The 25,619-nt window shown below is 51.7% G+C and overlaps 1 protein-coding gene across 1 annotated transcript in view; it reads left to right on the top strand.

The window, feature by feature from the left end:
• Positions 1 to 14,629: 14,629 nt before the first annotated feature.
• The window catches only part of cops6 (COP9 signalosome subunit 6), a 58,403-nt gene continuing 47,413 nt past the window's right edge, over positions 14,630 to 25,619 (top strand). The window contains exons 1-2 of the mRNA XM_067979394.1: positions 14,630 to 14,737; positions 16,379 to 16,441. Coding sequence (XP_067835495.1) covers positions 14,669 to 14,737; positions 16,379 to 16,441 — 132 coding nt within the window. The 5' untranslated portion in view covers positions 14,630 to 14,668. The remainder of the gene's footprint in view (positions 14,738 to 16,378; positions 16,442 to 25,619) is intronic.

Here is a 25,619-nt window from a genome sequence, read left to right on the forward strand (position 1 = left end):
CACACAGGATGAGGAGGGATCGTTTCCCACAGTCACACAGGATGAGGAGCGATCGTTTCCCACGGTCACACAGGATGAGGAGGGATCGTTTCCCACAGTCACACAGGATGAGGAGGGATCGTTTCCCACGGTCACACAGGATGAGGAGGGATCGTTTCCCAGTCACACAGGATGAGGAGGGATCGTTTCCCAGTCACACAGGATGAGGAGGGATAGTTTCCCACAGTCACACAGGATGAGGAGGGATAGTTTCCCACAGTCACACAGGATGAGGAGGGATAGTTTCCCACAGTCACACAGGATGAGGAGGGATAGTTTCCCACAGTCACACAGGATGAGGAGGGATAGTTTCCCAGTCACACAGGATGAGGAGGGATAGTTTCCCAGTCACACAGGATGAGGAGGGATAGTTTCCCACGGTCACACAGGATGAGGAGGGATAGTTTCCCAGTCACACAGGATGAGGAGGGATAGTTTCCCACAGTCACACAGGATGAGGAGGGATAGTTTCCCACGGTCACACAGGATGAGGAGGGATCGTTTCCCACAGTCACACAGGATGAGGAGGGATAGTTTCCCACAGTCACACAGGATGAGGAGGGATCGTTTCCCACAGTCACACAGGATGAGGAGGGATCGTTTCCCACGGTCACACAGGATGAGGAGGGATCGTTTCCCACAGTCACACAGGATGAGGAGGGATCGTTTCCCACAGTCACACAGGATGAGGAGGGATCGTTTCCCAGTCACACAGGATGAGGAGGGATCGTTTCCCACAGTCACACAGGATGAGGAGGGATCGTTTCCCACAGTCACACAGGATGAGGAGGGATCGTTTCCCACAGTCACACAGGATGAGGAGGGATCGTTTCCCACAGTCACACAGGATGAGGAGGGATAGTTTCCCACAGTCACACAGGATGAGGAGGGATAGTTTCCCACAGTCACACAGGATGAGGAGGGATAGTTTCCCAGTCACACAGGATGAGGAGGGATAGTTTCCCACAGTCACACAGGATGAGGAGGGATTGTTTCCCAGTCACACAGGATGAGGAGGGATAGTTTCCCAGTCACACAGGATGAGGAGGGATAGTTTCCCACGGTCACACAGGATGAGGAGGGATAGTTTCCCACGGTCACACAGGATGAGGAGGGATAGTTTCCCACAGTCACACAGGATGAGGAGGGATAGTTTCCCACAGTCACACAGGATGAGGAGGGATAGTTTCCCACAGTCACACAGGATGAGGAGGGATAGTTTCCCACAGTCACACAGGATGAGGAGGGATAGTTTCCCACAGTCACACAGGATGAGGAGGGATAGTTTCCCACAGTCACACAGGATGAGGAGGGATAGTTTCCCACAGTCACACAGGATGAGGAGGGATAGTTTCCCACAGTCACACAGGATGAGGAGGGATAGTTTCCCACAGTCACACAGGATGAGGAGGGATAGTTTCCCACAGTCACACAGGATGAGGAGGGATAGTTTCCCACAGTCACACAGGATGAGGAGGGATCGTTTCCCACGGTCACACAGGATGAGGAGGGATCGTTTCCCACAGTCACACAGGATGAGGAGGGATAGTTTCCCACAGTCACACAGGATGAGGAGGGATAGTTTCCCACAGTCACACAGGATGAGGAGGGATAGTTTCCCACAGTCACACAGGATGAGGAGGGATAGTTTCCCACAGTCACACAGGATGAGGAGGGATCGTTTCCCACGGTCACACAGGATGAGGAGGGATCGTTTCCCACAGTCACACAGGATGAGGAGCGATCGTTTCCCACGGTCACACAGGATGAGGAGGGATCGTTTCCCACAGTCACACAGGATGAGGAGGGATCGTTTCCCACGGTCACACAGGATGAGGAGGGATCGTTTCCCAGTCACACAGGATGAGGAGGGATCGTTTCCCAGTCACACAGGATGAGGAGGGATAGTTTCCCACAGTCACACAGGATGAGGAGGGATAGTTTCCCACAGTCACACAGGATGAGGAGGGATAGTTTCCCACAGTCACACAGGATGAGGAGGGATAGTTTCCCAGTCACACAGGATGAGGAGGGATTGTTTCCCAGTCACACAGGATGAGGAGGGATAGTTTCCCACGGTCACACAGGATGAGGAGGGATAGTTTCCCAGTCACACAGGATGAGGAGGGATAGTTTCCCACGGTCACACAGGATGAGGAGGGATAGTTTCCCACAGTCACACAGGATGAGGAGGGATCGTTTCCCAGTCACACAGGATGAGGAGGGATAGTTTCCCACGGTCACACAGGATGAGGAGGGATCGTTTCCCAGTCACACAGGATGAGGAGGGATAGTTTCCCACAGTCACACAGGATGAGGAGGGATAGTTTCCCACGGTCACACAGGATGAGGAGGGATAGTTTCCCACGGTCACACAGGATGAGGAGGGATAGTTTCCCAGTCACACAGGATGAGGAGGGATAGTTTCCCACGGTCACACAGGATGAGGAGGGATAGTTTCCCAGTCACACAGGATGAGGAGGGATAGTTTCCCACAGTCACACAGGATGAGGAGGGATAGTTTCCCACGGTCACACAGGATGAGGAGGGATCGTTTCCCACAGTCACACAGGATGAGGAGGGATAGTTTCCCACAGTCACACAGGATGAGGAGGGATCGTTTCCCACAGTCACACAGGATGAGGAGGGATCGTTTCCCACAGTCACACAGGATGAGGAGGGATCGTTTCCCAGTCACACAGGATGAGGAGGGATCGTTTCCCACGGTCACACAGGATGAGGAGGGATCGTTTCCCACAGTCACACAGGATGAGGAGGGATCGTTTCCCACAGTCACACAGGATGAGGAGGGATCGTTTCCCAGTCACACAGGATGAGGAGGGATAGTTTCCCACAGTCACACAGGATGAGGAGGGATAGTTTCCCACGGTCACACAGGATGAGGAGGGATAGTTTCCCACAGTCACACAGGATGAGGAGGGATAGTTTCCCAGTCACACAGGATGAGGAGGGATAGTTTCCCACAGTCACACAGGATGAGGAGGGATCGTTTCCCAGTCACACAGGATGAGGAGGGATAGTTTCCCACGGTCACACAGGATGAGGAGGGATAGTTTCCCACAGTCACACAGGATGAGGAGGGATCGTTTCCCACAGTCACACAGGATGAGGAGGGATAGTTTCCCACAGTCACACAGGATGAGGAGGGATAGTTTCCCACAGTCACACAGGATGAGGAGGGATAGTTTCCCAGTCACACAGGATGAGGAGGGATAGTTTCCCACAGTCACACAGGATGAGGAGGGATTGTTTCCCAGTCACACAGGATGAGGAGGGATAGTTTCCCAGTCACACAGGATGAGGAGGGATAGTTTCCCACGGTCACACAGGATGAGGAGGGATAGTTTCCCACAGTCACACAGGATGAGGAGGGATAGTTTCCCACGGTCACACAGGATGAGGAGGGATTGTTTCCCAGTCACTCAGGATGAGGAGGGATCGTTTCCCACGGTCACCCAGGATGAGGAGGGATAGTTTCCCACAGTCACACAGGATGAGGAGGGATAGTTTCCCACAGTCACTCAGGATGAGGAGGGATCGTTTCCCACAGTCACACAGGATGAGGAGGGATCGTTTCCCACGGTCACCCAGGATGAGGAGGGATAGTTTCCCACAGTCACACAGGATGAGGAGGGATAGTTTCCCACAGTCACTCAGGATGAGGAGGGATAGTTTCCCACAGTCACACAGGATGAGGAGGGATCGTTTCCCACAGTCACACAGGATGAGGAGGGATTGTTTCCCAGTCACACAGGATGAGGAGGGATAGTTTCCCACGGTCACACAGGATGAGGAGGGATCGTTTCCCACGGTCACACAGGATGAGGAGGGATCGTTTCCCACAGTCACACAGGATGAGGAGGGATCGTTTCCCAGTCACACAGGATGAGGAGGGATAGTTTCCCACAGTCACACAGGATGAGGAGGGATCGTTTCCCACAGTCACACAGGATGAGGAGGGATCGTTTCCCACAGTCACACAGGATGAGGAGGGATAGTTTCCCACAGTCACACAGGATGAGGAGGGATCGTTTCCCACAGTCACACAGGATGAGGAGGGATAGTTTCCCACAGTCACACAGGATGAGGAGGGATAGTTTCCCACGGTCACACAGGATGAGGAGGGATAGTTTCCCACAGTCACACAGGATGAGGAGGGATAGTTTCCCACGGTCACACAGGATGAGGAGGGATCGTTTCCCACAGTCACACAGGATGAGGAGGGATAGTTTCCCACAGTCACACAGGATGAGGAGGGATCGTTTCCCACAGTCACACAGGATGAGGACGGATAGTTTCCCACAGTCACACAGGATGAGGAGGGATAGTTTCCCACGGTCACACAGGATGAGGAGGGATAGTTTCCCACAGTCACACAGGATGAGGAGGGATCGTTTCCCACAGTCACACAGGATGAGGAGGGATCGTTTCCCACAGTCACACAGGATGAGGAGGGATAGTTTCCCACAGTCACACAGGATGAGGAGGGATCATTTCCCACGGTCACACAGGATGAGGAGGGATAGTTTCCCACAGTCACACAGGATGAGGAGGGATAGTTTCCCAGTCACACAGGATGAGGAGGGATCGTTTCCCACGGTCACACAGGATGAGGAGGGATAGTTTCCCACAGTCACACAGGATGAGGAGGGATCGTTTCCCACAGTCACACAGGATGAGGAGGGATAGTTTCCCACAGTCACACAGGATGAGGAGGGATCGTTTCCCAGTCACACAGGATGAGGAGGGATCGTTTCCCAGTCACACAGGATGAGGAGGGATAGTTTCCCACAGTCACACAGGATGAGGAGGGATAGTTTCCCACAGTCACACAGGATGAGGAGGGATAGTTTCCCACGGTCACACAGGATGAGGAGGGATCGTTTCCCACGGTCACACAGGATGAGGAGGGATAGTTTCCCAGTCACACAGGATGAGGAGGGATAGTTTCCCACAGTCACACAGGATGAGGAGGGATAGTTTCCCAGTCACACAGGATGAGGAGGGATCGTTTCCCACAGTCACACAGGATGAGGAGGGATCGATTCCCACAGTCACACAGGATGAGGAGGGATAGTTTCCCACGGTCACACAGGATGAGGAGGGATCGTTTCCCACAGTCACACAGGATGAGGAGGGATAGTTTCCCACAGTCACACAGGATGAGGAGGGATAGTTTCCCAGTCACACAGGATGAGGAGGGATAGTTTCCCACAGTCACACAGGATGAGGAGGGATCGTTTCCCACAGTCACACAGGATGAGGAGGGATCGTTTCCCACAGTCACACATGATGAGGAGGGATAGTTTCCCACGGTCACACGGGATGAGGAGGGATCGTTTCCCACAGTCACACAGGATGAGGAGGGATCGTTTCCCACGGTCACACAGGATGAGGAGGGATAGTTTCCCAGTCACACAGGATGAGGAGGGATAGTTTCCCAGTCACACAGGATGAGGAGGGATAGTTTCCCAGTCACACAGGATGAGGAGGGATAGTTTCCCACAGTCACACAGGATGAGGAGGGATCGTTTCCCACAGTCACACAGGATGAGGAGGGATAGTTTCCCAGTCACACAGGATGAGGAGGGATAGTTTCCCACAGTCACACAGGATGAGGAGGGATAGTTTCCCACAGTCACACAGGATGAGGAGGGATCGTTTCCCACAGTCACACAGGATGAGGAGAGATAGTTTCCCAGTCACATAGGATGAGGAGGGATAGTTTCCCAGTCACATAGGATGAGGAGGGATAGTTTCCCAGTCACATAGGATGAGGAGGGATAGTTTCCCACAGTCACACGGGATGAGGAGGGATAGTTTCCCACAGTCACACAGGATGAGGAGGGATAGTTTCCCAGTCACACAGGATGAGGAGGGATCGTTTCCCACGGTCACACAGGATGAGGAGGGATAGTTTCCCACAGTCACACAGGATGAGGAGGGATAGTTTCCCACAGTCACACAGGATGAGGAGGGATAGTTTCCCACAGTCACACAGGATGAGGAGGGATAGTTTCCCACAGTCACACAGGATGAGGAGGGATAGTTTCCCACAGACACGGAGGATGAGGAGGGATAGTTTCCCACAGTCACACAGGATGAGGAGGGATAGTTTCCCAGTCACACAGGATGAGGAGGGATCGTTTCCCACAGTCACACAGGATGAGGAGGGATCGTTTCCCACAGTCACCCAGGATGAGGAGGGATAGTTTCCCACAGTCACACAGGATGAGGAGGGATCGTTTCCCACAGACACGGAGGATGAGGAGGGATAGTTTCCCACAGTCACACAGGATGAGGAGGGATAGTTTCCCAGTCACACAGGATGAGGAGGGATCGTTTCCCACAGTCACACAGGATGAGGAGGGATCGTTTCCCAGTCACACAGGATGAGGAGGGATCGTTTCCCACAGTCACACAGGATGAGGAGGGATCGTTTCCCACAGTCACACAGGATGAGGAGGGATAGTTTCCCAGTCACACAGGATGAGGAGGGATAGTTTCCCACGGTCACACAGGATGAGGAGGGATAGTTTCCCACAGTCACACAGGATGAGGAGGGATCGTTTCCCACAGTCACACAGGATGAGGAGGGATAGTTTCCCACGGTCACACAGGATGAGGAGGGATAGTTTACCACAGTCACACAGGATGAGGAGGGATAGTTTCCCACAGTCACACAGGATGAGGAGGGATAGTTTCCCAGTCACACAGGATGAGGAGGGATAGTTTCCCACGGTCACACAGGATGAGGAGGGATAGTTTCCCACGGTCACACAGGATGAGGAGGGATCGTTTCCCACAGTCACACAGGATGAGGAGGGATCGTTTCCCACGGTCACACAGGATGAGGAGGGATAGTTTCCCACAGTCACACAGGATGAGGAGGGATAGTTTCCCACAGTCACACAGGATGAGGAGGGATCGTTTCCCACAGTCACACAGGATGAGGATTGATAGTTTCCCACAGTCACACAGGATGAGGAGGGATAGTTTCCCACGGTCACACAGGATGAGGAGGGATCGTTTCCCACAGTCACACAGGATGAGGAGGGATCGTTTCCCACGGTCACACAGGATGAGGAGGGATAGTTTCCCACAGTCACACAGGATGAGGAGGGATAGTTTCCCAGTCACACAGGATGAGGAGGGATCGTTTCCCACAGTCACACAGGATGAGGAGGGATAGTTTCCCACAGTCACACAGGATGAGGAGGGATAGTTTCCCACAGTCACACAGGATGAGGAGGGATAGTTTCCCAGTCACACAGGATGAGGAGGGATCGTTTCCCAGTCACACAGGATGAGGAGGGATAGTTTCCCACAGTCACACAGGATGAGGAGGGATAGTTTCCCAGTCACACAGGATGAGGAGGGATCGTTTCCCAGTCACACAGGATGAGGAGGGATCGTTTCCCAGTCACACAGGATGAGGAGGGATCGTTTCCCACAGTCACACAGGATGAGGAGGGATAGTTTCCCACAGTCACACAGGATGAGGAGGGATAGTTTCCCACAGTCACACAGGATGAGGAGGGATAGTTTCCCACAGTCACACAGGATGAGGAGGGATAGTTTCCCACGGTCACACAGGATGAGGAGGGATAGTTTCCCACAGTCACACAGGATGAGGAGGGATCGTTTCCCACAGTCACACAGGATGAGGAGGGATAGTTTCCCACAGTCACACAGGATGAGGAGGGATAGTTTCCCACAGTCACACAGGATGAGGAGGGATAGTTTCCCACAGTCACACAGGATGAGGAGGGATAGTTTCCCACAGTCACACAGGATGAGGAGGGATAGTTTCCCACAGTCACACAGGATGAGGAGGGATAGTTTCCCACACTCACACAGGATGAGGGGGGATAGTTTCCCACAGTCACACAGGATGAGGAGGGATCGTTTCCCACAGTCACACAGGATGAGGAGGGATCGTTTCCCAGTCACACAGGATGAGGAGGGATAGTTTCCCACAGTCACACATGATGAGGAGGGATAGTTTCCCACAGTCACACAGGATGAGGAGGGATCGTTTCCCACAGTCACACAGGATGAGGAGGGATAGTTTCCCAGTCACACAGGATGAGGAGGGATAGTTTCCCAGTCACACAGGATGAGGAGGGATAGTTTCCCACAGTCACACAGGATGAGGAGGGATAGTTTCCCACAGTCACACAGGATGAGGAGGGATAGTTTCCCACGGTCACACAGGATGAGGAGGGATAGTTTCCCACAGTCACACAGGATGAGGAGGGATAGTTTCCCACAGTCACACAGGATGAGGAGGGATAGTTTCCCACAGTCACACAGGATGAGGAGGGATAGTTTCCCAGTCACACAGGATGAGGAGGGATAGTTTCCCAGTCACACAGGATGAGGAGGGATAGTTTCCCACAGTCACACAGGATGAGGAGGGATCGTTTCCCAGTCACACAGGATGAGGAGGGATCGTTTCCCACAGTCACACAGGATGAGGAGGGATCGTTTCCCACAGTCACACAGGTTGAGGAGGGATAGTTTCCCAGTCACACAGGATGAGGAGGGATAGTTTCCCACAGTCACACAGGATGAGGAGGGATAGTTTCCCACAGTCACACAGGATGAGGAGGGATAGTTTCCCACAGTCACACAGGATGAGGAGGGATAGTTTCCCACAGTCACACAGGATGAGGAGGGATAGTTTCCCACAGTCACACAGGATGAGGAGGGATAGTTTCCCAGTCACACAGGATGAGGAGGGATAGTTTCCCAGTCACACAGGATGAGGAGGGATAGTTTCCCACAGTCACACAGGATGAGGAGGGATCGTTTCCCAGTCACACAGGATGAGGAGGGATCGTTTCCCACAGTCACACAGGATGAGGAGGGATCGTTTCCCACAGTCACACAGGATGAGGAGGGATCGTTTCCCACAGTCACACAGGATGAGGAGGGATAGTTTCCCACAGTCACACAGGTTGAGGAGGGATCGTTTCCCACAGTCACACAGGATGAGGAGGGATCGTTTCCCACAGTCACACAGGATGAGGAGGGATCGTTTCCCACAGTCACACAGGATGAGGAGGGATAGTTTCCCAGTCACACAGGATGAGGAGGGATAGTTTCCCACAGTCACACAGGATGAGGAGGGATCGTTTCCCACAGTCACACAGGATGAGGAGGGATCGTTTCCCACAGTCACACAGGATGAGGAGGGATAGTTTCCCACAGTCACACAGGATGAGGAGGGATCGTTTCCCACAGTCACACAGGATGAGGAGGGATAGTTTCCCAGTCACACAGGATGAGGAGGGATAGTTTCCCAGTCACACAGGATGAGGAGGGATCGTTTCCCAGTCACACAGGATGAGGAGGGATAGTTTCCCACAGTCACACAGGATGAGGAGGGATAGTTTCCCACGGTCACACAGGATGAGGAGGGATCGTTTCCCAGTCACACAGGATGAGGAGGGATAGTTTCCCAGTCACACAGGATGAGGAGGGATAGTTTCCCAGTCACACAGGATGAGGAGGGATAGTTTCCCAGTCACACAGGATGAGGAGGGATAGTTTCCCACAGTCACACAGGATGAGGAGGGATAGTTTCCCAGTCACACAGGATGAGGAGGGATAGTTTCCCAGTCACACAGGATGAGGAGGGATCGTTTCCCAGTCACACAGGATGAGGAGGGATCGTTTCCCAGTCACACAGGATGAGGAGGGATCGTTTCCCACAGTCACACAGGATGAGGAGGGATCGTTTCCCACAGTCACACAGGATGAGGAGGGATCGTTTCCCACAGTCACACAGGATGAGGAGGGATAGTTTCCCACAGTCACACAGGATGAGGAGGGATAGTTTCCCACAGTCACACAGGATGAGGAGGGATAGTTTCCCACAGTCACACAGGATGAGGAGGGATCGTTTCCCACGGTCACACAGGATGAGGGGGGATCGTTTCCCACGGTCACACGGGATGAGGAGGGATCGTTTCCCACAGTCACACAGGATGAGGAGGGATAGTTTCCCACAGTCACACAGGATGAGGAGGGATCGTTTCCCACGGTCACACAGGATGAGGAGGGATCGTTTCCCACAGTCACACAGGATGAGGAGGGATCGTTTCCCACAGTCACACAGGATGAGGAGGGATAGTTTCCCACGGTCACACAGGATGAGGAGGGATAGTTTCCCACAGTCACACAGGATGAGGAGGGATAGTTTCCCACGGTCACACAGGATGAGGAGGGATAGTTTCCCACAGTCACACAGGATGAGGAGGGATAGTTTCCCACGGTCACACAGGATGAGGAGGGATAGTTTCCCACAGTCACACAGGATGAGGAGGGATCGTTTCCCACAGTCACACAGGATGAGGAGGGATAGTTTCCCACAGTCACACAGGATGAGGAGGGATAGTTTCCCACAGTCACACAGGATGAGGAGGGATCGTTTCCCACAGTCACACAGGATGAGGAGGGATAGTTTCCCAGTCACACAGGATGAGGAGGGATCGTTTCCCACGGTCACACAGGATGAGGAGGGATCGTTTCCCACGGTCACACAGGATGAGGAGGGATAGTTTCCCACGGTCACCCAGGATGAGGAGGGATAGTTTCCCACAGTCACACAGGATGAGGAGGGATCGTTTCCCACAGTCACACAGGATGAGGAGGGATCGTTTCCCACAGTCACACAGGATGAGGAGGGATAGTTTCCCACAGTCACACAGGATGAGGAGGGATAGTTTCCCACGGTCACACAGGATGAGGAGGGATAGTTTCCCACAGTCACACAGGATGAGGAGGGATAGTTTCCCACAGTCACACAGGATGAGGAGGGATAGTTTCCCAGTCACACAGGATGAGGAGGGATCGTTTCCCACAGTCACACAGGATGAGGAGGGATAGTTTCCCACGGTCACACAGGATGAGGAGGGATAGTTTCCCAGTCACACAGGATGAGGAGGGATAGTTTCCCAGTCACACAGGATGAGGAGGGATAGTTTCCCACAGTCACACAGGATGAGGAGGGATAGTTTCCCACAGTCACACAGGATGAGGAGGGATAGTTTCCCACGGTCACACAGGATGAGGAGGGATCGTTTCCCACGGTCACACAGGATGAGGAGGGATAGTTTCCCACAGTCACACAGGATGAGGAGGGATAGTTTCCCACAGTCACACAGGATGAGGAGGGATAGTTTCCCACGGTCACACAGGATGAGGAGGGATAGTTTCCCACAGTCACACAGGATGAGGAGGGATCGTTTCCCACAGTCACACAGGATGAGGAGGGATCGTTTCCCACAGTCACACAGGATGAGGAGGGATCGTTTCCCACAGTCACACAGGATGAGGAGGGATAGTTTCCCACAGTCACACAGGATGAGGAGGGATCGTTTCCCACGGTCACACAGGATGAGGAGGGATAGTTTCCCACGGTCACACAGGATGAGGAGGGATCGTTTCCCACAGTCTCACAGGATGAGGAGGGATCGTTTCCCACAGTCACACAGGATGAGGAGGGATCGTTTCCCACAGTCACACAGGATGAGGAGGGATAGTTTCCCACAGTCACACAGGATGAGGAGGGATCGTTTCCCACAGTCTCACAGGATGAGGAGGGATAGTTTCCCACGGTCACACAGGATGAGGAGGGATAGTTTCCCACAGTCACACAGGATGAGGAGGGATCGTTTCCCAGTCACACAGGATGAGGAGGGATAGTTTCCCAGTCACACAGGATGAGGAGGGATAGTTTCCCACAGTCACACAGGATGAGGAGGGATAGTTTCCCACAGTCACACAGGATGAGGAGGGATAGTTTCCCACAGTCACACAGGATGAGGAGGGATCGTTTCCCACAGTCACACAGGATGAGGAGGGATAGTTTCCCACGGTCACACAGGATGAGGAGGGATAGTTTCCCAGTCACACAGGATGAGGAGGGATAGTTTCCCACAGTCACACAGGATGAGGAGGGATAGTTTCCCACAGTCACACAGGATGAGGAGGGATCGTTTCCCACAGTCTCACAGGATGAGGAGGGATAGTTTCCCACAGTCACACAGGATGAGGAGGGATCGTTTCCCACAGTCACACAGGATGAGGAGGGATAGTTTCCCACAGTCACACAGGATGAGGAGGGATCGTTTCCCACAGTCACACAGGATGAGGAGGGATAGTTTCCCACAGTCACACAGGATGAGGAGGGATAGTTTCCCACGGTCACACAGGATGAGGAGGGATAGTTTCCCACAGTCACACAGGATGAGGAGGGATAGTTTCCCACAGTCACACAGGATGAGGAGGGATCGTTTCCCACGGTCACACAGGATGAGGAGGGATCGTTTCCCACAGTCACACAGGATGAGGAGGGATCGTTTCCCACAGTCACACAGGATGAGGAGGGATAGTTTCCCACAGTCACACAGGATGAGGAGGGATAGTTTCCCACAGTCACACAGGATGAGGAGGGATAGTTTCCCACAGTCACACAGGATGAGGAGGGATCGTTTCCCACAGTCACACAGGATGAGGAGGGATAGTTTCCCACAGTCACACAGGATGAGGAGGGATCGTTTCCCACGGTCACACAGGATGAGGAGGGATAGTTTCCCACGGTCACACAGGATGAGGAGGGATAGTTTCCCACAGTCTCACAGGATGAGGAGGGATCGTTTCCCACAGTCACACAGGATGAGGAGGGATCGTTTCCCACAGTCACACAGGATGAGGAGGGATAGTTTCCCACAGTCACACAGGATGAGGAGGGATCGTTTCCCACAGTCTCACAGGATGAGGAGGGATAGTTTCCCACGGTCACACAGGATGAGGAGGGATAGTTTCCCACAGTCACACAGGATGAGGAGGGATCGTTTCCCAGTCACACAGGATGAGGAGGGATAGTTTCCCAGTCACACAGGATGAGGAGGGATAGTTTCCCACAGTCACACAGGATGAGGAGGGATAGTTTCCCACAGTCACACAGGATGAGGAGGGATAGTTTCCCACAGTCACACAGGATGAGGAGGGATCGTTTCCCACAGTCACACAGGATGAGGAGGGATAGTTTCCCACGGTCACACAGGATGAGGAGGGATAGTTTCCCAGTCACACAGGATGAGGAGGGATAGTTTCCCACAGTCACACAGGATGAGGAGGGATAGTTTCCCACAGTCACACAGGATGAGGAGGGATCGTTTCCCACAGTCTCACAGGATGAGGAGGGATAGTTTCCCACAGTCACACAGGATGAGGAGGGATAGTTTCCCACAGTCACACAGGATGAGGAGGGATAGTTTCCCACAGTCACACAGGATGAGGAGGGATAGTTTCCCACAGTCACACAGGATGAGGAGGGATAGTTTCCCACAGTCACACAGGATGAGGAGGGATCGTTTCCCACAGTCACACAGGATGAGGAGGGATAGTTTCCCACAGTCACACAGGATGAGGAGGGATCGTTTCCCACAGTCACACAGGATGAGGAGGGATAGTTTCCCACAGTCACACAGGATGAGGAGGGATAGTTTCCCACAGTCACACAGGATGAGGAGGGATAGTTTCCCACAGTCACACAGGATGAGGAGGGATAGTTTCCCACAGTCACACAGGATGAGGAGGGATAGTTTCCCACAGTCACACAGGATGAGGAGGGATAGTTTCCCACAGTCACACAGGATGAGGAGGGATAGTTTCCCACAGTCACACAGGATGAGGAGGGATAGTTTCCCACAGTCACACAGGATGAGGAGGGATAGTTTCCCACAGTCACACAGGATGAGGAGGGATAGTTTCCCACAGTCACACAGGATGAGGAGGGATAGTTTCCCACAGTCACACAGGATGAGGAGGGATAGTTTCCCACAGTCACACAGGATGAGGAGGGATAGTTTCCCACAGTCACACAGGATGAGGAGGGATAGTTTCCCACGGTCACACAGGATGAGGAGGGATAGTTTCCCACAGTCACACAGGATGAGGAGGGATAGTTTCCCACGGTTACAGTCACACAGGACGTTATTTGTGCCTTTGATTCGGGCAGTTTCAGTACTGTGGGAGGGGCTGAAACCTGATTGGAGGATTCAAATACGGAGTTGTGGAAAGTTGGGCACGGATTTTGGAGGCGACAACACGGTCATGGACTTTGGAGAGGAGAGGAAGGTTCGAGACGGGGTGGTGGTTTGCAGGGACAGAGGGATGTTCCCGTGCCGTGTATTTCCATTGTGGCCCTCTGGAGCCCGCGCTGTCTGTGTCAGGTATGTATGTTGGGACTGTTTATTGGCAGATTAAATGGCTCGTCCCCTCTGGGCTCACAGGACACACGGTCCTGACACTGCTCCCCGGGGTTCATGGGTTTTCAACTCCCGAATCGTTTGTTACTAAATTCTTATCTGAAAGCAAGTTTCATAAAAACAAGAGTGCGCTCCGAACACAAACTCCATCAGCCCCACTTGCCTTTTTCATCCTAACTTCCTCCTTTTTACTGTCTCCCATGTGATTGGAGGCCTTCACCAAAGGGAACAGTGTCCCCAGATGTGCTGCTTCCCTTCCCTCACTCAGCCTGTGACCTTACTCTGTTTGATTTTTCTCTCTAGTTAAGCAAGTGTTTAAGGACATGGAGTTCCTGGGCTGGTACACCACAGGGGGCCCTCCAGACGAGTCCGATATCCATGTTCACAAGCAGGTCAGTGTACGGCAGTGTGTAATCAGTTGGAGGAGAGCTGCACCTTGTGCTCCCTGACTCCTGTGGCACTCGGTGTAATCCAGTCCATTTAGCGTTTCTATGTGGGGGGCTGATGTGTCGATATATTCCGTGCCCAATTAAACCCTCCCAGGGCAGGTACAGCACGGGTTAGCTGCAGAGTAAAGCTCCCTCTGCACTGTCCCATCAAACACTCCCAGGGCAGGTACAGGGTTAGATACAGAGTAAAGCTCCCTCTACACTGTCCCATCAAACACTCCCAGGGCAGTTACAGGGTTAGATACAGGGTAAAGCTCCCTCCACACTGTCCCATCAAACACTCCCAGGGCAGGTACAGGTTAGATACAGAGTAAAGCTCCCTCCACACTGCCCCGTCAAACACTCCCAGGGCAGGTACTGTGCTGGATAGGGAGGGTGATGGAATCGATGACTAGGGAACAGAGTTTGTGGCAGGGACTGAAGACAATGGCTTTGGTGTTCCCTATATTTAATTTGTCAGCGAGCACGGAGGTGATTCGTGAAAGGGACTTGGGTGTGTATCAAGATATGAGCAGCAGAGTTTTGGATGAGCTCAAGTTTACTGAGGGTGGAAGAGGGGAGGCCGGAGAGCATTGGAATAGTGGAGCCTGGCGATAACAAAGGCATGGATGAGGGTTTCAGCAGCAGATCGGCTGAGACAGGGACAGAGACGGGCGATGTTATGGAGGTGGAAGTAGGCGGTCTTGGTGATGGAGAGGCGATAAGCTTGGAAGATCAGCTCAGGGTCAAATAGGAGGCCAAGGTTACGACCGGTCTGGATCAGCCTCACAGTGGCCGGGGCCGAGTCGGGGGCTGGGAGCGGGGCGGAGTCGGCGGCCAATGATAATGGCTTGGCTCTTCCCAATATTTAATTGGAGGAAATTTCTGCTTATCCAATTCTAGATGTCAGACAAGCAACGTGACAAATCAGAGATGGCGGGGGGGTCGAGGGAGGTGGCGGGGGGGTCGAGCTGGGTGTCGTCAGCGTACACGTGGAATCTGATGTGTCTTTAGATGATGTCACTGAGGGGCAGTGTGTAGATGAGGAATAGGAGGGGGATCAAGGATAGATCCTAGGGGGGCTCCAGAGGCAACGGTGCGGGAGCAGGAAGAGAAACCATTGCAGGAGACTCTGGCTACGATTGGATGGATAGGAATTGAACCAGGTGGGGGCAGTCCCACCCAGCTGGACGCTGGAAGAACAGCGATGGAGGAGGATGGTGCAGGCAATCATGTGAAAGGATGCAGACGGGTCGAGAAAGAATAGTTTCCCATGGCCACATAGGTTGTCAGTTGTGACTTTAAGGGCTGTTTCAATGCTGTGGCACGAGGAGAAACCGACTTGGAGGTTCAAACATGGGCTGTGTACCAGGCCCTTGGCAGGATGGCAGAACGTCAGCAGGCGAGCACTGTTGGTGATCTAATCTCCCCTCGTGCCAGCAGTGTTTTTTCTGCACAGGTTGTGTTGGTGCTGCGGGACACTCCTGCCACTGAGTGCGACAGTGCAGCAAACCTGCTGGGCAGCTGGGAGCTCTGTGGGGGATTTTACATTCCTGTATCGAGTAGCATTCCACTAATCCTTGGCTTTCTTCCCACCATTTCCAGGTGTGTGAGATTATAGAAAGCCCACTCTTCCTGAAGTTAAACCCCATGACGAAGCACACAGATGTAAGTAAGCAAGTTTGTTCATGTTCAATCCAACTGTACCGTTATACTGCCCCTCGTTAAACCTCACTGTACCGTTATACTGCCCCTCGTTAAACCTCACTACCATTACACTGCCCCTCGTTAAACCCCACTGTACCGTTATACTGCCCCTTGTTAAACCCCACTGTACCGTTATACTGCCCCTTGTTAAACCCCACTGTACTGTTATACTGCCCCTCGTTAAACCCCACTGTACCGTTATACTGCCCCTTGTTAAACCTCACTGCACCGTTATACTGCCCCTCATTAAACCTCACTACTGTTATACTGCCCCTCGTTAAACCTCACTACCATTACACTGCCCCTTGTTAAACCTCACTACCATTACACTGCCCCTCGTTAAACTTCACTGTACCGTTACACTGCCCCTCGTTAAACCCCACTGTACCGTTACACTGCCCCTCGTTAAACCCCACTGTACTGTTATACTGCCCCTTGTTAAACCTCACTGTACCGTTATACTGCCCCTCGTTAAACCCCACTGTACTGTTATACTGCCCCTCGTTAAACCCCACTGTACCGTTATACTGCCCCTCGTTAAACCTCACTACCATTACACTGCCCCTCGTTAAACCCCACTGTACCGTTATACTGCCCCTTGTTAAACCTCACTACCATTACACTGCCCCTCGTTAAACTTCACTGTACCGTTATACTGCCCCTCGTTAAACCTCACTGTACTGTTATACTGCCCCTCGTTAAACCTCACTACCATTACACTGCCCCTCGTTAAACCTCACTGTACCGTTACACTGCCCCTCGTTAAACTTCACTGTACCGTTATACTGCCCCTCGTTAAACCTCACTGTACCGTTATACTGCCCCTCGTTAAACTTCACTGTACCGTTATACTGCCCCTTGTTAAACCTCACTGTACCGTTATACTGCCCCTCGTTAAACCCCACTGTACTGTTATACTGCCCCTCGTTAAACCCCACTGTACCGTTATACTGCCCCTCGTTAAACCTCACTACCATTACACTGCCCCTCGTTAAACCCCACTGTACCGTTATACTGCCCCTTGTTAAACCTCACTACCATTACACTGCCCCTCGTTAAACCTCACTGTACCGTTATACTGCCCCTCGTTAAACTTCACTGTACCGTTATACTGCCCCTCGTTAAACCTCACTGTACTGTTACACTGCCCCTCGTTAAACTTCACTGTACCGTTATACTGCCCCTTGTTAAACCTCACTGTACCGTTACACTGCCCCTCGTTAAACTTCACTGTACCGTTATACTGCCCCTCGTTAAACCCCACTGTACCGTTATACTGCCCCTCGTTAAACTTCACTGTACCGTTATACTGCCCCTCGTTAAACCTCACTGTACCATTACACTGCCCCTCGTTAAACCCCACTGTACCGTTATACTGCCCCTCGTTAAACCCCACTGTACCGTTATACTGCCCCTCGTTAAACCTCACTGTACCATTACACTGCCCCTCGTTAAACCCCACTGTACCGTTATACTGCCCCTTGTTAAACCTCACTACCATTACACTGCCCCTCGTTAAACTTCACTGTACCGTTACACTGCCTCTTGTTAAACCTCACTACCATGACACTGCCCCTCGTTAAACTTCACTGTACCATTACACTGCCGCTCGTTAAACCTCACTGTACCGTTATACTGCCCCTCGTTAAACCTCACGACTGTTATACTGCCCCTCGTTAAACCTCACTACCATTACACTGCCCCTCGTTAAACCTCACTGTACCGTTATACTGCCCCTCGTTAAACCTCACTGGACCGTTATACTGCCCCTCGTTAAACCCCACTGTACCGTTATACTGCCCCTCGTTAAACCTCACTGTACCGTTATACTGCCCCTCGTTAAACCTCACTGTACCTTTATACTGCCCCTCGTTAAACCCCACTGTACCGTTATACTGCCCCTCGTTAAACCCAACTGTACCGTTATACTGCCCCTCGTTAAACCTCACTGTACCGTTATACTGCCCCTCGTTAAACCCCACTGTACCGTTATACTGCCCCTCGTTAAACCCCACTGTACCGTTATACTGCCCCTCGCTAAACCCCACTGTACCGTTATACTGCCCCTCGCTAAACCCCACTGTACCGTTATACTGCCCCTCGTTAAACCCCACTGTACCGTTATACTGCCCCTCGTTAAACCCCACTGTACCGTTATACTGCCCCTCGCTAAACCCCACTGTACCGTTATACTGCCCCTCGTTAAACCTCACTGTACCGTTATACTGCCCCTCGTTAAACCTCACTGTACCGTTATACTGCCCCTCGTTAAACCTCACTGTACCTTTATACTGCCCCTCGTTAAACCTCACTGTACCTTTATACTGCCCCTCGTTAAACCCCACTGTACCGTTATACTGCCCCTCGTTAAACCTCACTACTGTTATACTGCCCCTCGTTAAACCCCACTGTACCGTTATACTGCCCCTCGTTAAACCTCACTGTACCGTTACACTGCCCCTCGTTAAACTTCACTGTACCGTTATACTGCCCCTCGTTAAACCTCACTGTACCGTTATACTGCCCCTCGTTAAACTTCACTGTACCGTTATACTGCCCCTTGTTAAACCTCACTGTACCGTTATACTGCCCCTCGTTAAACCCCACTGTACTGTTATACTGCCCCTCGTTAAACCCCACTGTACCGTTATACTGCCCCTCGTTAAACCTCACTACCATTACACTGCCCCTCGTTAAACCCCACTGTACCGTTATACTGCCCCTTGTTAAACCTCACTACCATTACACTGCCCCTCGTTAAACCTCACTGTACCGTTATACTGCCCCTCGTTAAACTTCACTGTACCGTTATACTGCCCCTCGTTAAACCTCACTGTACTGTTACACTGCCCCTCGTTAAACCTCACTACCATTACACTGCCCCTCGTTAAACTTCACTGTACCGTTATACTGCCCCTTGTTAAACCTCACTGTACCGTTACACTGCCCCTCGTTAAACTTCACTGTACCGTTATACTGCCCCTCGTTAAACCCCACTGTACCGTTATACTGCCCCTCGTTAAACTTCACTGTACCGTTATACTGCCCCTCGTTAAACCTCACTGTACCATTACACTGCCCCTCGTTAAACCCCACTGTACCGTTATACTGCCCCTCGTTAAACCCCACTGTACCGTTACACTGCCCCTCGTTAAACTTCACTGTACCGTTATACTGCCCCTCGTTAAACCTCACTGTACCATTACACTGCCCCTCGTTAAACCCCACTGTACCGTTATACTGCCCCTCGTTAAACCCCACTGTACCGTTATACTGCCCCTCGTTAAACCTCACTGTACCATTACACTGCCCCTCGTTAAACCCCACTGTACCGTTATACTGCCCCTTGTTAAACCTCACTACCATTACACTGCCCCTCGTTAAACTTCACTGTACCGTTACACTGCCTCTTGTTAAACCTCACTACCATTACACTGCCCCTCGTTAAACTTCACTGCACCATTACACTGCCCCTCGTTAAACCTCACTGTACCGTTATACTGCCCCTCGTTAAACCTCACGACTGTTATACTGCCCCTCGTTAAACCTCACTACCATTACACTGCCCCTCGTTAAACCTCACTGTACCGTTATACTGCCCCTCGTTAAACCTCACTGGACCGTTATACTGCCCCTCGTTAAACCCCACTGTACCGTTATACTGCCCCTCGTTAAACCTCACTGTACCGTTATACTGCCCCTCGTTAAACCTCACTGTACCTTTATACTGCCCCTCGTTAAACCCCACTGTACCGTTATACTGCCCCTCGTTAAACCCAACTGTACCGTTATACTGCCCCTCGTTAAACCTCACTGTACCGTTATACTGCCCCTCGTTAAACCCCACTGTACCGTTATACTGCCCCTCGTTAAACCCCACTGTACCGTTATACTGCCCCTCGCTAAACCCCACTGTACCGTTATACTGCCCCTCGCTAAACCCCACTGTACCGTTATACTGCCCCTCGTTAAACCCCACTGTACCGTTATACTGCCCCTCGTTAAACCCCACTGTACCGTTATACTGCCCCTCGCTAAACCCCACTGTACCGTTATACTGCCCCTCGTTAAACCTCACTGTACCGTTATACTGCCCCTCGTTAAACCTCACTGTACCGTTATACTGCCCCTCGTTAAACCTCACTGTACCTTTATACTGCCCCTCGTTAAACCTCACTGTACCTTTATACTGCCCCTCGTTAAACCCCACTGTACCGTTATACTGCCCCTCGTTAAACCTCACTACTGTTATACTGCCCCTCGTTAAACCCCACTGTACCGTTATACTGCCCCTCGTTAAACCTCACTGTACTGTTATACTGCCCCTCGTTAAACCCCACTGTACCGTTATACTGCCCCTCGTTAAACCTCACTATACCGTTATACTGCCCCTCGTTAAACCTCACTGTACCGTTTTACTGCCCCTCGTTAAACCTCACTGTACCGTTATACTGCCCCTCGTTAAACCTCACTGTACCGTTACACTGCCCCTCGTTAAACCCCACTGTACTGTTATACTGCCCCTCGGTAAACCTCACTCTACTGTTATACTGCCCCTCGTTAAACCTCACTGTACCATTACACTGCCCCTCGTTAAACCCCACTGTACTGTTATACTGCCCCTCGTTAAACCCCACTGTACCGTTACACTGCCCCTCGTTAAACCCCACTGTACCGTTATACTGCCGCTCGTTAAACCCCACTGTACTGTTATACTGCCCCTCGTTAAACCTCACTGTACCGTTATACTGCCCCTCGTTAAACCTCACTGTACCGTTATACTGCCCCTCGTTAAACCTCACTGTACTGTTATACTGCCCCTCGTTAAACCCCACTGTACCGTTACACTGCCCCTCGTTAAACCCCACTGTACTGTTACACTGCCCCTCGTTAAACCCCACTGTACCGTTATACTGCCCCTCGTTAAACCTCACTGTACCTTTACACTGCCCCTCGTTAAACCTCACTCTACTGTTATACTGCCCCTCGTTAAACCTCACTGTACCGTTATACTGCCCCTCGTTAAACCTCACTGTAGCGTTACACTGCCCCTTGTTAAACCCCACTGTACTGTTACACTGCCCCTCGTTAAACCTCACTGTACCGTTATACTGCCCCTCGTTAAACCCCACTGTACCGTTATACTGCCCCTCGTTAAACCCCACTGTACCGTTATACTGCCCCTCGTTAAACCCCACTGTACCGTTATACTGCCCCTCGTTAAACCCCACTGTACCGTTACACTGCCCCTCGTTAAACCTCACTCTACCGTTACACTGCCCCTCGTTAAACCTCACTGTACCGTTATACTGCCCCTCGTTAAACCTCACTGTACCGTTATACTGCCCCTCGTTAAACCTCACTGTACCGTTATACTGCCCCTCGTTAAACCTCACTGTACCGTTATACTGCCCCTCGTTAAACCTCACTGTACCGTTATACTGCCCCTCGTTAAACCTCACTGTACCGTTATACTGCCCCTCGTTAAACCTCACTGTACCGTTATACTGCCCCTCGTTAAACCCCACTGTACTGTTATACTGCCCCTCGTTAAACCCCACTGTACCGTTACACTGCCCCTCGTTATACCCCACTGTACCGTTATACTGCCCCTCGTTAAACCTCACTGTACCGTTATACTGCCCCTCGTTAAACCTCACTGTACCGTTATACTGCCCCTCGTTAAACCTCACTGTACCGTTATACTGCCCCTCGTTAAACCTCACTGTACCGTTATACTGCCCCTCGTTAAACCTCACTGTACCGTTATACTGCCCCTCGTTAAACCTCACTGTACCGTTATACTGCCCCTCGTTAAACCTCACTGTACCGTTATACTGCCCCTCGTTAAACCCCACTGTACTGTTATACTGCCCCTCGTTAAACCCCACTGTACCGTTACACTGCCCCTCGTTATACCCCACTGTACCGTTATACTGCCCCTCGTTAAACCTCACTACCATTACACTGCCCCTCGTTAAACCTCACTGTACCGTTACACTGCCGCTCGTTAAACCTCACTGTACCGTTATACTGCCCCTCGTTAAACCTCACTGTACCGTTATACTGCCCCTCGCTAAACCCCACTGTACCGTTATACTGCCCCTCGTTAAACCCCACTGTACCGTTATACTGCCCCTCGTTAAACCCCACTGTACCGTTATACTGCCCCTCGCTAAACCCCACTGTACCGTTATACTGCCCCTCGTAAAACCCCACTGTACCGTTACAGTGCCCCTCATTAAACCCCACTGTACCGTTACACTGCCCCTCGTTAAACCCCACTGTACCGTTACACTGCCCCTCGTTAAACCTCACTACCATTACACTGCCCCTCGTTAAACCCCACTGTACTGTTATACTGCCCCTCGTTAAACCCCACTGTACTGTTATACTGCCCCTCGTTAAACCCAACTGTACTGTTATACTGCCCCTCGTTAAACCTCACTGTACCGTTATACTGCCCCTCGTTAAACCCCACTGTACCATTACACTGCCCCTCGTTAAACCCCACTGTACCGTTATACTGCCCCTCGTTAAACCCCACTGTACCGTTATACTGCACCTCATTAAACCTCACTACCATTACACTGCCCCTCGTTAAACCTCACTGTACCGTTATACTGCCCCTCGTTAAACCTCACTACCGTTACACTGCCCCTCGTTAAACCTCACTGTACCGTTACACTGCCCCTCGTTAAACCTCACTACCATTACACTGCCCCTCGTTAAACCTCACTGTACCGTTATACTGCCCCTCGTTAAACCCCACTGTACCGTTATACTGCCCCTCGTTAAACCCCACTGTACCGTTATACTGCCCCTCGTTAAACCTCACTACCATTACACTGCCCCTCGTTAAACCTCACTGTACTGTTATACTGCCCCTCGCTAAACCCCACTGTACCTTTATACTGCCCCTCGTTAAACCTCACTGTACCGTTATACTGCCGCTCATTAAACCTCACTGTACCTTTATACTGCCCCTTGTTAAACCTCACTATACCGTTATACTGCCCCTCGTTAAACCTCACTACCATTACACTGCCCCTCGTTAAACCTCACTGTACTGTTACACTGCCCCTCGTTAAACCTCACTGTACCGTTATACTGCCCCTCGCTAAACCTCACTGTACCGTTATACTGCCGCTCATTAAACCTCACTCTACTGTTATACTGCCCCTCGTTAAACCCCACTGTACCGTTATACTGCCCCTTGTTAAACCCCACTGTACCGTTATACTGCCCCTCGTTAAACCTCACTGTACCGTTATACTGCCCCTCGTTAAACCTCACTGTACCGTTATACTGCCCCTCGTTAAACCCCACTGTACCGTTATACTGCCCCTCGTTAAACCTCACTGTACCGTTATACTGCCCCTCGTTAAACCTCACTACCATTACACTGCCCCTCGTTAAACCTCACTATACCGTTATACTGCCCCTCGCTAAACCCCACTGTACCTTTATACTGCCCCTCGTTAAACCCCACTGTACCGTTACACTGCCCCTCATTAAACCTCACTGTACCTTTATACTGCCCCTCGTTAAACCCCACTGTACTGTTATACTGCCCCTCGTTAAACCTCACTGTACCGTTATACTGCCCCTCGTTAAACCTCACTCTACTGTTACACTGCCCCTCGTTAAACCCCACTGTACCGTTATACTGCCCCTCGTTAAACCCCACTGTACCGTTATACTGCCCCTCGTTAAACCCCACTGTACCGTTATACTGCCCCTCGTTAAACCCCACTGTACCGTTATACTGCCCCTCGTTAAACCCCACTGTACCGTTATACTGCCCCTCGTTAAACCTCACTCTACTGTTACACTGCCCCTCGTTAAACCTCACTACTGTTATACTGCCCCTCGTTAAACCCCACTGTACCGTTATACTGCCCCTCGTTAAACCCCACTGTACCGTTATACTGCCCCTCGTTAAACCCCACTGTACCGTTATACTGCCCCTCGTTAAACCTCACTGTACCGTTATACTGCCGCTCATTAAACCTCACTCTACTGTTATACTGCCCCTCGTTAAACCCCACTGTACCGTTATACTGCCCCTCGTTAAACCCCACTGTACCGTTATACTGCCCCTCGTTAAACCTCACTGTACCGTTATACTGCCCCTCGCTAAACCTCACTGTACCGTTATACTGCCCCTCGTTAAACCCCACTCTACTGTTATACTGCCCCTCATTAAACCTCACTGTACCGTTATACTGCCCCTCGTTAAACCTCACTGTACCGTTATACTGCCCCTCGTTAAACTCCACCGTTTGAATTTTTGAGTTGGCTTCAGAGTTCTTAAGTGAACAGCTTCCCCGGTGTCAAAGCAATGAAAGGAAACATTGTGTGTGTGAAAGGATTGTCCAGAAGAACTGGCTCAGCATTGGTCTGTGGTCTCAGTTTTCCCTTTTGAGGTGCAAGGTAGATTTTTTTTTTTATTCGTTCATGGGATGTGGGCGACACTGGCGAGGCCGGCATTTATTGCCCATCCCTAATTGCCCCTTGAGAAGGTGGTGGTGAGCCGCCTTCTTGAACCACTGCAGTCCGTGTGGTGAAGGTTCTCCCACAGAGCTGTTAGGAAGGGAGTTCCAGGATTTTGACCCAGCGACGATGAAGGAACGGCGATATATTTCCCAGTCGGGATGGTGTGTGACTTGGAGGGGAACGTGCAGGTGGTGTTGTTCCCATGTGCCTGCTGCCCTTGTCCTACTAGGTGGTAGAGGTCGCGGGTTTGGGAGGTGCTGTCGAAGAAGCCTTGGCGAGTTTCTGCAGTGCATCCTGTAGATGGTACACGCTGCAGCCACTGTGCACCGGTGGTGAAGGGAGTGAATGTTTAGGGTGGTGGATGGGGTGCCTATCAAGCGTCTGATTTGTCCTGGATGGTGTCGAGCTTCCTGACTTGTGTCTTGTCGATGGTGGAAAGGCTTTGGGGAGTCAGGAGGTGAGTCACTCACTGCAGAATACCCAGCCTCTGACCTGCTCTCGTAGCCACAGTATTTATGTGGCTGGTCCAGTTAAGTTTCTGGTCAATGGTGACCCCCAGGATGTTGATGGTGGGGGATTCGGCGATGGTAATGCCGTTGAATGTCAAGGGGAGGTGGTTAGACCCTCTCTTGTTGGATTC

Source organism: Heptranchias perlo, unplaced genomic scaffold (assembly GCF_035084215.1).
Source record: "Heptranchias perlo isolate sHepPer1 unplaced genomic scaffold, sHepPer1.hap1 HAP1_SCAFFOLD_453, whole genome shotgun sequence".
Taxonomy (NCBI): domain Eukaryota; kingdom Metazoa; phylum Chordata; class Chondrichthyes; order Hexanchiformes; family Hexanchidae; genus Heptranchias; species Heptranchias perlo.